The following is a 15,954-nucleotide window of genomic DNA, read 5'->3' on the forward strand; positions in this document are numbered from 1 at the left end:
TTCCTTGGTAGGAACATTAAACGATGCATAAGTGCGAGAGGAATGGCAATAAGCGGCATTAATCTGAATAACTGTTGAAAAAAATTGTTTTCTTTCGATGAAAACTATTCATATCTTATGGGGACTTTGAGTAGATATGAACTAGGAGGGTAGTTCAACGTTGATGTGGATGACTTATTCTAGAATCTAGAGCAACAAAAGCTATGGACACTTTGATGAAACTTCACCGATTTCTCAAGGTACTTCCCCTGATACACTTACGCAATTGGACCATCGATCGGGTAGCGCCTCAACCACATGCATATTGAGATGCCATGCACCGGTCTTTTTACCCACCACGTTTTCACGTTAGACTGGCAACTTTGACAATTTTTCATTATTTCGATAAAAAAGCAAAGTTACTGTACAGAAGTGCTCCAGTGATATGATTTCCTTCAAAGCCCCATCAAAATGTAGTTGACAATAATCCATAACTTCCTTATTCCCAATCGTCCATCTCCGACACCTCCCTTCCATTTTGAACGCATCCACCTTTGGTGGTGGGGGTTATGTTTTCACCCCTGCCAGTCTGTCTGTTTGTTTGTCTCCGTTTGTTTAACTGTCTCTGTCTGTCTGTGAGCAGGATATTTCAAAAAAGTTACAGATGGATTCATACAAAATTTGGTGGACAGGTTAGGTGTGTGACAAGGACAAATTGATTATATTTTGGTGAAGATCTGGTTCCGGATACGATAATTTTTTGAGTGATTCCTCATCATTGAGTGTCGGGGCTAAAAATGATATATAGCGCAATATTTCAAAACTTTATGGACAGATTTGAGTGAAGCTTGGTAGACAAGGATGAATTGATTCGATTTTGGTGAAGATCTGAATCTGGATCTGGATACGAGATTAAAAAAAAAATTATCAATTGATTCTTCACCATTGAGAGATAGGGCCAAAAACGAGATATGGCATGATATTTCAAAAAGTTGTGGATGAGTTATGACCAAAGGATTATGGATATGAGGATTATTTAATTTGTTAACTGATTCTTCACCATTGAGAGAAAGGGCTAAAAACAATATATATATATATATATATATATATATATATATATATATATATATATATATATATATATATATACATACACACACACACACACACACACACACACACACACACACACACACACACACACAGTGGGGAGAACAAGTATTTGATACACTGCCGATTTTGAAGGTTTTCCCACTTACAAAGCATGTAGAGGTCTGTAATTTTTATCATAGGTACACGTCAACTGTGAAAGACGGAATCTAAAACAAAAATCCTGAAAATCACATTGTATGATTTTTAAATAATTAATATGCATTTTATTGCATGAAATAAGTATTTAATCACCTACCAACCAGTAAGAATTCCAGCTCTCACAGACCTGTCAGTTTTGTCTTTAAGAAGCCCTCCCATTCTCCACTCATTACCTGTATTAACTGCACCTGTTTGAACTTGTTATCTGCATAAAAGACAGCTGTCCACACTCAATCAATCAGACTCCATCATTCTTTGGGGATGCTTTTCTGCAAAGGGGACAGGACGACTGCACCGTATTGAGGGGAGGATGGATGGGGCCATGTATCGCGAGATCTTGGCCAACAACCTTCTTCCCTCAACAAGAGCATTGAAGATGGGGCATGGCTGGGTCTTCCAGCATGACAACCCAAAACACACAGCCAGGGCAACTAAGGAGTGGCTCTGTAAGAAGCATCTCAAGGTCCTGGAGTGGCCTAGCCAGTCTCCAGACCTGAACCCATTAGAAAATCTTTGGAGGGAGCTGAAAGTCTGTGTTGCCCAGCGACAGCCCCGAAACCTGAAGGATCTGGAGAAGATCTGTATGGAGGAGTGGGCTAAAATCCCTGCTCTAGTCTGTGCAAACCTGGTTAAGAACTACAGGAAACGTCTGATCTCTGTAATTGCAAACAAAGGTTTCTGTACCAAATATTAAGTTCTGTTTTTCTGATTTATCAAATACTTATTTCATGCAATAAAATGCAAATTAATTATTTAAAAATCATACAATGTGATTTTCAGGATTTTTGTTTTCGATTCCATCTTTCACAGTTGAAGTGTACCTGTGATAAAAATTACAGACCTCTACGTGCTTTGTGAGTGGGAAAACCTGCAAAATCGGCAGTGTACAAATAGTTGTTCTCCCCACTGTATGCCCTCGCCGGAGGAGAGGGTATTGCATTTGGGCCCTTGTTTGTTTGTGTTTGCTTGTTTGTTACTTGGCGAAATCTTCGATTTTGTCAAGTATATTGGTCTGTTCCGTTTGTTGGTTTGTTTGTTTGTCCGGTCGTCTATAGCCCAAACGGCTGGACCAGTCGTTCTTAAATTTTTACACCTGATAGGCAATCCACCTGAGACGGTCCGCGTCCAAACCCCGTCTTAATCGGACTAAACGTCACGACGTGACGTCACACAACGTGAAAACACATTTTTGGACATAACTCAGTGACCGGAAGTCGCGACGACTTCCGGTTGACACTAAATTAAACTTCATTCAAATATCTAAATGATTACTAGATGCATCTTATTACAAATTACGCATAGTTTTCGCAAGCGTATGACGTCAAAGTTTTGCCTACTGACGTCATTTTAAAAAATATTTACGCTCGTGTGCAGCCGAAACTACTGAAGCAATCGTTCTCAAATTTTAACACGTGATGGCCAATCTTGCTGAAATAGTCTGGGATCAAATCACGTCATAATCGCACTTAACGTCACGACGTCACGTCAAAAAAAGGTGAAAACAAGCTTTTGAACATAACTCAGTCACCGGAAGTCGTAGCAACTTCCTGTTGACGCCAAAACAAACTTCAATGGAATATCTAAATGTTTTAAAATGCATGTTGGTACAAATTATGTACAGTTTTCGCAAGCGTATGACGTCAACTTTTTAACTATTGGCGTGATTTAAAAAAAATTCTATTCGTTCTACAGGTCACAATTCTTAACCAATTTGGATGAAATTTTAACAGCTGATAGAAATCCAGTGTCAAAACGATATGTGACTTTTGGTGATGTTCAAGATCAGGATCTGGATTCTGCATCACTTTATATTATCGCCCATTATAAACCAATGGGGAATTTTGTGAATTACACATGGCTATTTCTCAAACAGTTTTGCACTTATTATATTGAAAGTTATACTGTCTATTTATGCATGTAATATTAACATGTGTACAAAGTTTGATCGAAATTGACCCAAGGTCAAGGTCAGGGTCACCCAAAACATGAAAATACATATAAAATTCATATTTTTGTTTTACAACATATTTCAAACCTGATAACGGGATCGTAAAGCTGGATGAAAAGCAATGTTCCTCGGTATTTTCAAATATTTTCTACGATCAGAATGAAGGCAACAAGCACCGATGATAAGTTGTTGAATGTCACATGGTGGCTTTAAATGAGTTGTGGAAATTTTCAATCTGCTGCCGTTACCATGACAACGCGCGCCTGATAATTGTTATTTGTGACGTCGCGTCATTTTATTAATGTACGAACAAATAAACACCACACATTCCATGACATTACAGCTTGGACCACCCACGGGAAGGTCAACTAATTCGCCAAGTGTCGTGCTAAGCACGATTTTTCATTTGTTTGTTTGTCCGCACAGAACTTTCGTGTTTTTCTCCGCAACCCTTTCTCGGATTGAGACGAAATTTTCATCATTGGTTCGACTACTCATGTAGAATGTTTTAATGATAGTTATGATGTCTGAGGTCACGTGGTGTGGCAGCTGTATTGGAAAAACGGAAAAAAAAACTTTGGACCTTTGTATCTCTGAAACTGCAAGGAAAAAATTTAAACTTGGCACATAGCCAAGTACTCCTCATGGCTAATGAGTGTGATTTTTATAACGTCATAGGTGCCTTCGTTATGACGTCATAATTGCATATGTAGAACGCCACATCCGATCAGTATGAAAAATTTTGAGGGTCATCTAGGGATAAAATGATGCACAACAAAAATTTTGATTACGTTATCAGTCATGTGATTCAGCAGCCATATTGTTTTTTTTTGCTTATTTTTTTTAATCTCCTCTGAAATGGCTGAACAGATCGAGGCGAAACTTTACACATACGGCCGCATATCCATGAGGAACAAAACATTGACACATATGATATCATAGGTCACATGGTTTGGCAGCCATATTGGATTTACCCAAAAACATAAAAATCTTCTCCAGAACAGTGACACAGATTGAGGGCAAACTTTTTTTTGTATACCTTGTCGAGGCTCGTATGAGAGCTAACACACAACACACAGCAAGGGGGGCATGAGACAAGAGGGGCGGGAGTGGGAAAGACAAAACAATGGGGAACAGGGACAGTAGGAGATGTGTGGAAGGGAGAGGAATGGGGCGGAGAACATGGGGAATACAAGATGGAGACTACAGGGACTTTCTGGAAGGAAAGCAGGGAATTTGAAGGAGGTTGGCTTGGGGTGGATTAACGGGGGTAGAAAAGTTCGAGGATTTTAAACGGTGATGATAAGAGGTAGTGGTGAACAGCTGTTGTGAAGGCCCGGAGGGAAGAATGGGATTGAATAGAGTGAAGGAGTTTATTCCAAAGGTGGGGAAAAAGAGGAATGAAAGAGTGAAGGTGAGCAGTGATTCGTGATTTTGGTGGATTTACCAGGAGGGGGTTGTTGGCTGACCTTGAGCACCCTGAGGAAATATGGTGGGGACAAATCGCAGACAACGCAGGGGGGGCGAGACTGGAGAGGAGATGGTAGAAGACAGAAAGACCACCGACCTGTCTGCAGTGAGAGAGTGAGAGGTCCAAAGACTCAGCCTCATCATGGGAGATGCCAATAATCCTAAATGCCTTGGTTTCCACAGCGTGAAGCTGAGAAAGGTGGGAGGCAGGAGCACCAGCCCAGAGGGGAGAGTAGTACTCCATCAGGCTGCGGACGAAAGCTTTGTAAGTGGTCAGGAGCTCAGGTGGGCCAAGGAAGGACTTTGCACAACAGAGGATTCCCAGTCGGCGACTGGCTTTGGAGGCCTGGTTGAAAACTTCACATAAATGTTCCCCAAGGCATGTGTGTACAAGGTTGTTAAGGCCTAAGTCACATTTGCCACGACGGCCGTGGGGTCTACAAAATCTACGGCCACTAGCAATTATAGGGCGGGCGCAGTATTTCCACAGTCACACATGTTTTTATTTTTCGGGGAGCCACACGGGATTAATAAATTGTGGAGACCGAAAAGGTGGGGTTGCCGTACAGTCTTTGATTTGATGTCGCACGGTGACCTGAGGGCGTTCCTGCGGCGGCCATATAATTTTCAAGGCAGATGCAAGGAGCCCGCAAGGCGACCGCAGGGGGACCCTTTGGCGAATGTGCGGCCAGACGGACGGTAATGAGTGTTTTTTTTTTACCAGTTCTTTTGTTTCAGCTTGTCGAATTGCTACGGCGAACATAGAAATGAAAAAAGTTATAACTCCGCGTTATAATTACACGGCGACCCCTATGGCCTGTAAAATATAGCCAAATGGCATAGGCCACCCTGGGGCCACCGCAGAAACTCTGCGGCCGCTGCACGTTTCTGTCAATTCAGGGGGTGTACGGCCGCCGTTTCCTCGCCGTAGAGCAAATGTGACTTCGGCCTAAGGAATAATTGATGTCAGATTGTTTGGCAGCCATATTGGATTTACAAAAATATTAAATAATGTTTTCTCTGGAACTGTTGTGATCCAGTGGTGATGGGGAATACACGTCTTGAATTACAACTCGATCAGACAAATGGTCTGGCAGCCAGAATTATTTGATTTTTTTGAAGTGGGTTTTTTTTTTTTTAATAATGATTACTTGACTGTGCCTGGAGAGGTTTGAGGGTAGAGGAGTAACAGCTGAAATGTCAATCCTATCCAGGTTCCTCCTGATGACTTAATCTTTTCTTTTTGCTTGTTCAGGTTCCTTCTGATTACTCCAATGCTGGACTGTACCTATTTGGTCTTCCATTTGATCTGAAGTGAATTTATTTTAATCCCATTCTGAATTCAATTGAAAAATTATTTTTTAAAAACGTCATGGGTCAGGGTCTTGATTATGTCATCAGTCACGTGATTCAGCAGTCATATTGTTGTTGATTTTTTTTTTAATATTCAAAAATCTTCTATGAAATGGTTGAACCAGTCAATATCACCAGCATTTATAAAGGGGCAGTTCTAATTATGTCTCTTATCATTTACGTAACACACCAGTACGCAAACGCCACACAAAATGCACCAGACAACACACCACACAGAACAAGTCCTGGTGAGCGTCTGCAATCTCTGATTGCTCTTTTTCTTGTTCAAAAATGTATTGGGCCCGATATGTTCTCGTGGATCAGGCATTACATGGCAGAGGTATGCGCTCTACTGAGTGTCCTCGTTTTCATATAATATTCCAACATGTTATTAATTAACGTGTTGGTCATATATATATATATATATATATATATATATATATATATATATATATATATATATATATATATATATATATATATATATATATATATATATATACTAGATCATGCTTAAAAAGTGCCAAATATTTGGCATGATTAAAAGTCATTTTTACGGTCTGAAATGGCTGAGAATGCAGCACAGACCTTCGAGGGGTCTCCAGCATCTGCTCGCCCCCCCACCCCCCACACCACCCAGCTCTCACCCAGGCAAAAATAACATTCCTTTGCTGTAGTAATTATCTGCAGACTACTATAGTATATGAGAGTACAACTGTCATATACTACAGTTCTAAATGTAGCATTTTTGCCTGGGCATATACCTGGCTTGTTGCGGTAGGACCCTAAATTGCCAATGTTTCATTTAGACCTGCAACTGAAAATAATAAATACATCACTATGAATGCCATCAACATAGACATCTTTGAGACAGATGTGTAGCCAGTTAAGGAAATGCACATTGACATCTTCATCGTTGAAATCTTGATGCCACCCAGGTGTTCTTTGAGTGGTACAAAGAGATAGAAATCACAAAGCGATCATTCTGGACTCTATGAAGGACGATTTAGGTCTTCCTAACCCACCTGTGCTATCTTAGTAGTCGTCATATTTGCCTTGAATATATTTGGTTGTGGGGACCATGAATGTCTTCAGTTCATGCTGACTCGCTTTGATTCTGGAGTTAAATGACAGACCCGGGTCTCATCGGATGTCACAATCTTCTTCAACAAATCATCTTCCTCCCTCTGGTAATGAGGGAGATGATTTAGAAGGATTTGGAGGCTTTGTTGCAATGGCCACACCAGTGGCCTTTTCAATCAAACGTGAGGTCCTTTAGTACTCAAATTACACTCACCGTATTCAACTTCAATTTGTAATTTATGAGTTTCAACACTTACAGTGCTGGTATCCAATTATTTAAAAATCCAGCGATTCTTTTAGATTATTTGCTCAACATGTTTAATGTTCACCTGAGTGACAAAAGTTGGTTGCTCAGATGAGAATTGTCAAGATCGCTCACCAATTCACAGCCATTTTTTTTTTTACTCATTGCACCATTTAAACAAAACTACATGAAAGATGTGTATTACCAAATTGTACAGACCAGTTTGATGTTCTCCTTTACAAAAAAAAACTTCAGGATACAACTCTGCTCCACATTACACGTGACTATAAATGGCCACCATCTTGGTTTTGCCCAGAATCCTTTGAGCATGATAGACACACTTGCTGAACAACTTACTAAGAGTCGATGATATGATTGCACAAAATATCAGCAATCGAGTTATTAATTTTACACGTTCAAGTTATTGTGATGTTTGCTCAGGAATTCTCAGACCTCAAGCACAAACCTCTCTTGGTGGACATGACAATGGAGGAAGGTCAGAGGTTCAAGGTAATATATGGATCGACAGAAGGATTCCACGCAATTGATGTTGAATCGGGAAGCTGCTACAACATCTACCTGCCTACACATGTATGTACATAATGTGTAACATTTTAGTCATTGATTGAGTGAAATTGCTTCTTAAGTATCAGCGCATTGATGATGATAATGTGAAACAGTGACCGATTCATGAAATATGGCAACATGGTGTTATCTACAAACTCTCAAAGTGACCTTAATCTAGCATATCCCAGGCGAGATACCTTGAAGGTGTATGTGCGCAACCTCTGCACCATCCTTTTGGGCAATTAAATAAAGCTCGTGAGTGCACTTTTTTGTATTTCTTTCCTATCATCTACATATTAAATTATCCAGGTTTCTCAATTTGTCCCTCTTTCTGTCGTGCTATTTTCGCTGGACCATCATTACGGCATTATGTCTGGGACATCATTACGGCATTATGTCCAACGCTAGGCTAAGCCTCTACGAATGTGCACGTCATCCAGCACTCGATCAACAACAATCCATGTATCTGACTCCATCTGACGTCTGTAGGTGACGGGTCATCTGGAGGTGATGGGGATGACGGATTTAGTAAGATGGCGTTACGTCTAGGATGTCATTACGGAATTACGTGGAGCACTCAGCTCGACCCTTACGGTGGTGTATTATTCATGACTCAATGAGAAGCTGTGTATGGTTTCAGAAACCACTTTTGATAACTGCTAACAAGCCGTAAATATTCCTAGGGTCTTGAGTTCAAGCCCCTTGTTGGGCCGTTGAATTAATACCAGGTAGGGTTGAGTCACGCTGTCATCCTTCAGAGGTTGGCAAAGTGAGTACCAGATAACATGCTGGTAACAGGAGCATTGCATCAGCAGCACAGCAGCACCACCAGAAAAACAGTGCAGCCAAGCAGACATTGATTGCATACAAACAAGTAAAAGTAGTAACAATAATAACGTAATGTATTGACAGGTATAAGCAATTATGCTTTTTTCCTGATTGTCACTTTTGTTCACCATTCCAAAGCATAAATGAGAACACACTTGATGTATTTTGCAACTTGGAAAAAAAAAACACCAGTAACATCTGATCCTTGGAAACACAAAACGAATTCATAACATTGTTTTTTGGTGAATAAGTGTGTGTATCACTAAAACCAACGCTGGGTTGTTCAGAGTAAACAAAATGTTTCTGGAATAAAAATTTGCAAATATTCACTGTCAATAAACTGTATTGCTGTACTGTAGCGTGTATACATTGTGTTGTTCAACTACCATCAGCGAAGCGACGGGTTCAATGCTAGTAATGCATTAATTAGAGTTTTGAATTGCTTTTACTTCTCACAAAGCACATTGTTAGCACTGAGATACAAGGTCACGACATGATTCCTCACTGGAGCATGACCCGCATCTCAATAATCACAATGCGTGTGTTGCAGTCCGGGTCACCGCTCATACCCCAGACCATCGTGGTCCTGCCGTCAGGTCGTGGCTGGCAGCTACTACTTTGCTACGACGATGAGGGGGTTTATGTGGATACATACGGGAGAGCTCGCAGAGATACTGTGTTGCAATGGGGAGAAGCACCAACGTCTGTGGGTATGTACCCCTAATCGAAATAAGGGTTTATTCCTTTTAAAATATCACACAACATGTGTGTGGTTAATGGTAGTACCTGTGTGTGCATCGACCAGCATACATCAAGCCACAGCACGTGCTTGGCTGGGGAGAGAAAGCCATCGAGATCCGTGCAGTGGAAAGCGGTCAACTTGAAGGTGTATTCCTGCACAAAAGGAGCAAGCGCCTCAAGTTCCTGTGTGAACACAAGGACAAAGTAGGGATCACGACGTTTTCATTTTTATTTTCACGATTTGAGGATGTATTGGAATTCTCAGTCTGAGGTTAAAGGCCATCCGGCACTCCAATCATGAGATACACTGTCATCCCAACCTTCTCATCTCATGTAAGTTAGGTGATTTGAATAAACCAGCAGAAAGAGACCTGGTAGTTGTCAGTGTCTCGTAGCAGGTCTAGGTAAGAACATATATGTAAATTGATCAGAAGACCAGAGCTGGAGGATAACTTTTGTACAGCCCAAAGCAATCTTTACCAATGTTTATGCAGATGAACAGGGGTTCAAAATCCACAAAATTTGAGAACACGATGTTACACATGATGCTGCAGTCTAATAAATGAATTGTCCTCCTTTTTCAGGTATTTTTTGCCTCAGTCCGTGCTGGCCGAAGCAGTCAAGTTTACTTCATGACACTTAATCGAAATCCCGAATCAAACTGGTGAAATGGACGTGCGCGCACCGCGCATCTGCACCGCGTCCCATTGACATCTTGAAGCACCCGCAGTCTTCCCACAGTCCACAACGCAAGGCCCTGGGTTTCGAAGCAGAGATGATCATGCCTCGGTCACCTTACATGTACCTATGGCAGGTCAACACGGCAGCACCTATTTAATGCCGCTCCTTATTTCGTGTTGATTGGCCAAGCTTCCACGACTACCATTGACAATCGAGACTGTTTATTCATCTCTATCAGTGTCTCACCCCCTGCTTGTACTCTTGGCCTAGCCCCGCTAGCACGTGCGGATGTAATGCCAATGCTGATATCCCAGCTTTCCATGTTGACTACTTTCAAAACCCATATCCTTGGTCCACTAGAGTAGTCCTGTTGTTTTGTGTAATCTCCCTCAGTTGGAGTAACACTGTTTGCAGTTCCACCAAGATGATGGGCTTGTGATATGTTACTGGGACATCAGCTTTGTCAACCATCATTGGAGTTTGAAAAAAAGAACATATGACTCCTTCACCGAATAAGGCCTCTGACATTTACCGTTTAGATCCAACTACTCAATAAGTTGCTGTTAAAATGAGGATGTACATTCAGTTGCCGGGGCTTACGGGTGGTGTGATAATTTGGTGAAAAAGACCCCTGCAGGTTAGTCCAAGGCATGTTGCTGCTTCCACTATTGGCTGATGCCTAGTGGACAGAAATATATTGGCCATAGAGTTTTATATAAAGAACCCATTCTGGATGTCCTGAAAAAGTTTATTTCAAAAAAAGATCTTCCATAGAAATGATGGAGGCAAAACATGCCGCCCAATCAATGGCGGCGCATAAATCTCTTTTGATGAAGGTGTATTTCGATTGGTGTAAAGCAATTTTAATCATCCTTATTTCCTATGGGAGAACATCTTTATAGTTTTTTAAGCTTGAGCTTCGGTCAAAATAACAGGGTCTGGATTAAAAAAAGATATCTACCGAAGAGTTATGGAATCCACTTGGTGGTCCTGAAAGTGAGGCATCACTACTCCGTTGGTTGAGCATGGTCGGACCAACAAGTGACCAGGTATTAAGATTATATTGAATGCCAAACATGACAACATGGGCCAAATGCATTGTGAAGTAGGTCTCGCGTTCTTCAGCTGAAACTGCCATCTTGCCACACATACAGTGCAATATGATATAACAGGCATCCTTTGAATCATATTGGACATCATTTTGTGGAATGATTAACCCATTACCTTAGGAAGGGGACGGGAAGTGGTGGGGGAGAGGTGGAGGGGGGAATGGAAGAGAGAAGTTTAACATCCAAAATGGCTTTTTGTCTGCTTGTGCCTTTGTGTGTTAAGCATTGTATTTCCGGAGCTCAGAGTTCACCCTCCTGATTTCTCGGTCACAAAATCTTAATTATGACTTCGGATGTGATGATGCCAAACTCATTCTTTGCAGATTATTTGATGGAATTCCGATAGAATGTGTAAGAACCTTCAACTTTAGTCAGCGGTGCAAAGGATTGATTGGTCTTTCGCAGATGGCAGTTGCTTGTCCAATAACAGTGCAGTTTTTGTACTGGTCCAGGTGAACAAAAACAATGATGTTCCTTTTATTTTCAATGCTGCCTTTCTTTACGACTTGCAGGAGAATCGAAAATGCTCACAACATTTGACCTTCTAAATTACAGTCGGATATTGTCACGGCTTATCCGATACAGGACGACTGAGTAGTCTCGGCGAGATGTTGCAATTTGGCACCTTTCTTTGGGACATGTGGCAACCATTCGTGATGAGGTCTACTATTTGGGCCAAAGGGCCGTTTTATGCCATCAAAGTCACGTCTATGTGAACTTGCAGAATGATAAAGCAGATAAGGTCCGGCATTGCTTTCTCCGGTTGTTTTCTAGCGCTTCCATTTTTCAGCTATGTTTCACACGCTAGGCCTGAGCCATGTGCCCCCCTGATGATAATGAGGTCTTGTTTCACCTTGGTTGATTCCTGAATGGGAGGCCAGCCAAATGCTCTTCCAGAAGTCACTCCATTGAGTGCCGGTGTGTATATTACAACGAAGTTGTGAAAGTCTCGTTCTTGCTGTCTTTTGCTGTGTTTTGGTGAAAATCAGTGGCCAACCTCTTCTCTTTTATTCCTTTTCCTTCTCCTCCTCCTCCTCTCTCTCCCTTTCCCTCCCTTTCTCTTCCCCTTCTTCTCTTCTCTTTTCTTTGTTTTATTTTCTCTTTATCTTCTCGACTCTCTGCTCCCCTCGTTTCAACAGTTATTTTCTGTCCACATGTGCCGATGCCATACCCTTGGCGTATGGAAGGAACAAAGAAATAAAATGATATTGCTGTGAAATCAAACCGATTGACAAGTGTCTCTGTCTCTGTCTCTGTCTGTCTCTCTCTCTGTCTGTCTGTCTGTCTGTCTGTCTCTCTCTCTCTCTCTCTCTCTCTCTCTCTCTCTCTCTCTCTCTCTCTCTCTCTCTCTCTCTCTCTCTCTCTCTCTCTCTCTCTCTCTCTCTCTCTCTCTCTCTCTCTCTCTCTCTCTCTCTCTCTCTCTCTCTCTCTCTCTCTCTCTCTCTCTCTCTCTCTCTCTCTCTCTCTCTCTCTCTCTCTCTCTCTCTCTCTCTCTCTCTCTCTCTCTCTCTCTCTCTCTCTCTCTCTCTCTCTCTCTCTCTCTCTCTCTCTCTCTCTCTCTCTCTCTCTCTCTCTCTCTCTCTCTCTCTCTCTCTCTCTCTCTCTCTCCCTTGCTGTGTTGATGCCTGGATCCTTTTTTTGGGCTCCTTGAGTTCTGTTGACCACATGATAGTTTCTGGAGCTCAGGCAGTTATAAAAATGAATGATTCACTCCTGTTGGTGGCCAAGTATCTTGTGGAAGAAACTACTTTAGGTTCTTTTGACATTTATGCACTTAAATCAGGAAATTGACTTTCAACTTTCCGATGGAAGAAATGAAACATCAATTAACCAAAAAACGCACAATTTCTTAATGTGGCTAATTCATGGTTCATTTCTTTGAAATCAGTTGTTTTCATTGCCCCTCGCACACCCCCCCTGTCTTTCCACTCCCAAATTTAGTCAGCAATATTGAAAATGAAACTCAATAAGCATTTTTAATTTTGTTACTTCACAGTGGGCTTCCTGATAGGCATCAAGATGTAGTTTTGAAAAGAAAGCTGTCGATAAGTCCCAAGACACCGAGTTGTGTGTTGTGTTGTGATCTGGTGAGAATGTCACTTCTACAAGATTTCCTTGATTGCCACATTCTATGTTGAAAAGTATCAATCGACAAATTAACCCGGTTTGACAGAAGTAGAGTGTGTAAAGGAATGAAGGTGAATATGGAAAGAACAAGTACCCTCGTAAAGACATTTTTGTCTTTTCCATGATGTGGAGAGAGAGGTCGTTTAAAAAAAAATGGGCAGAGCTTTCGAAGCAAGATCAAAGGGATCATCACCTCCTCCATTCTTATGAAAGCGCATGGCTTTATGTACAGTACATATGCTTACAAACGCCTGGTCACGTGGTTTCAGGAAATAGCAAACTGCGTCAACATGGACCACTTCCGGTCATAGCTCATAGGATTCTTTTTCATCATGGTAGCGAGCTGTCTGGAGCAACCAATGGCGCCACACACCAATGCGACACCAGGATGGACGCTCAACCTTATACACAGCAGGTCGATGAAAAAAAAAAAATAACTTGGTTTATCAAAAACCTCAAACTTTCCTGTCACCTGTGGATGTACTGCCTGTGGATTCTGAACGTATGTTGCCAAAGTCCATAATTTTTGTCACGTACCACGAATACATACCTAACTAGAGAGTTCATAGAACACCTTACCCCACAAACTGCTCAAGTTTATAATTCAATTGAAATACAATCATGATTTTAAAGGTCGTATAAAAAAATTCTGGAAGTTTTGCACCGTTGATGCAGCGCAGTCTTCTTTTCCATGCATATGAAAGATTGGCTGCCAGATAGCTTTCGTTTTTTGGGGAACTCGACTACGCCACTGATACTATGCCCCTATACCAGTGCACTGGTACTTATTTTGCCAACATCGGAAGGATGACAGACCGAGTGTGCAGTGCCTTGTACACCACCTTATTTAACCTGTCTAAGTGCTGCTAAACTGAAGGGTTTTGAAAATGTCAAATAATCTATTTGTGTTCTGCAGTGTTCAAGGATGTAATTCAATTGAAATAAAATTGAGACTTTCAATTTAATAGAAAAAAAAACGAAGTTTAGCGCCGTTATTGCAGTGTCTTATACACCACCTTATTTAACACGTTACATGAATCGTTTTCCGTGTCTGTTGTTTGTGTCCTTTATAACATTCTTAAAACCAGTAAATTTCCTGTTTGGAATGATTTATCAATTTTGTTTAACAACCAGACAGGCAGAAAGAGTAAAAAAATTATCTCGCTCGTCTGCGCATGCGAGATCGGTACGGATTCAGAGCCAAAGTTCTGCTAAGCTGCAGATTTGTTTTCCGATTCATGTTCAAAATATAATATTCAATTTAAATCAAGTTGTTCCTCGATCATAAACTGACATTGCAGACACACAGACAGACAGACAGACAATGCACCAATTGCTTAACTCCTCTTTTCACTTTGCATGCGCAGGTAATTCTTATTTTGTACTATAGTGTGTACTTCTTGTCTTGTTATGTTTTGTTAAATCCTCTCCCCTGTACTGAGATGAAATTTCATTTAGATGTAGTAATATGTGCTAAGCTAGTTCAGAAGTTTATCTCGTGAGGAAAAATTCCAGCCAATGTCCACACAAATCCCCCATGTTTATCCACTCAACAATCGCTGACTGATTAACATGCCGCTTAAGGCAGACGTACCCATGACGCAAGCGAATATTCGCCATCCCATCCAATGTCCAGCATTGCGTCCAATCCAGAGCTTGAAATCCTAACCCTTTGACCAGATGTGCAGGTGAGCGTGATGGTCGGAATGTGTCAACTGCAGATATTTGTTGTTATAATCACCTCTACCTACCTGCTCCACACGTGTGCGGCAGGTAACGTTGATGCTCTTTATACAAGTCAGTGGAACGATATGTTGATCCCATTTAAAAAAAAACTGTTTACATAGTCTAAAAAACAAGAAAAGTTCATCCTAAACTCCGATGATTATGTTGCATTGTTCCAGAGATGTCGAACTTCCTTGAAATGTTTGCCATGTTATAATAGCTTCTTGTCGCACAGTACACATATGGAAGTTTACCTTGTACTCAGAAGATATATATATATATATATATATATATATATATATATATATATATATATATATATATATATATATTTATATTCAGTCTTTTAATGACAGCTCTGTGCCTGTGTCCAGTAGCAGTGAGATGTTGGACTACTTGACGATAGGGAAAAATTGTCGAGCCAAAGGTGGTAAAGTCACACTGCACTGACGTCCCAAACTATTGTAAAAATTGAATGGGGGTCGTTTAATAATGACAGCAAGTAGCTGAAAGAAAGCTTTCTTTTATTAATTAATACCAAGCTTGCAGGATATCTCTCTCTCTCTCTCTCTCTCTCTCTCTCTCTCTCTCTCTCTCTCTCTCTCTCTCTCTCTCTCTCTCTCTCTCTCTCTCTCTCTCTCTCTCTCTCTCTCAGTCTCTCTCTCAGTCTCTCTCTCTCTCTCTCACTCTCTCTCACTCTCTCTCTCTCTCTCTCTCTCTCTCTCTCTCTCTCTCTCTCTCTCTCTCTCTCTCTCTCTCTCTCTCTCTCAGTCTCTCTCAGTCTCTCT

At 41.1% G+C, this 15,954-nt stretch overlaps 2 protein-coding genes across 7 annotated transcripts in view; both read left to right on the top strand.

The window, feature by feature from the left end:
* LOC147012940 (traf2 and NCK-interacting protein kinase-like) overlaps positions 1 to 12,538 on the top strand; it is a 262,159-nt gene extending 249,621 nt beyond the window's left edge. For both annotated transcript variants that reach the window (XM_085854314.1, XM_085854315.1), the window contains exons 27-30: positions 7,830 to 7,979; positions 9,334 to 9,493; positions 9,589 to 9,728; positions 10,109 to 12,538. In XM_085854314.1, coding sequence (XP_085710440.1) covers positions 7,830 to 7,979; positions 9,334 to 9,493; positions 9,589 to 9,728; positions 10,109 to 10,192 — 534 coding nt within the window. In that variant the 3' untranslated portion in view covers positions 10,193 to 12,538. The remainder of the gene's footprint in view (positions 1 to 7,829; positions 7,980 to 9,333; positions 9,494 to 9,588; positions 9,729 to 10,108) is intronic.
* A 2,507-nt stretch (positions 12,539 to 15,045) lies between these two features.
* LOC147012941 (coagulation factor X-like) overlaps positions 15,046 to 15,954 on the top strand; it is a 33,142-nt gene continuing 32,233 nt past the window's right edge. For 2 of the 5 annotated variants that reach the window (XM_085854328.1, XM_085854326.1), the window contains exon 1: positions 15,061 to 15,214. Coding sequence is in view for 3 of the 5 variants with exons in the window: in XM_085854326.1 (XP_085710452.1) it covers positions 15,139 to 15,214 (76 nt within the window). In the remaining 2 variants the exon portion in view is untranslated. Of the gene's footprint in view, positions 15,239 to 15,954 lie in introns of all 5 variants that reach the window. The other 3 variants (XM_085854327.1, XM_085854325.1, XM_085854329.1) reach the window with 3 other exon arrangements.

Source organism: Eptatretus burgeri, chromosome 14, assembly GCF_056783735.1.
Source record: "Eptatretus burgeri isolate ZD-2024b chromosome 14, Ebu_testis_v1, whole genome shotgun sequence".
Lineage (NCBI taxonomy): Eukaryota > Metazoa > Chordata > Myxini > Myxiniformes > Myxinidae > Eptatretus > Eptatretus burgeri.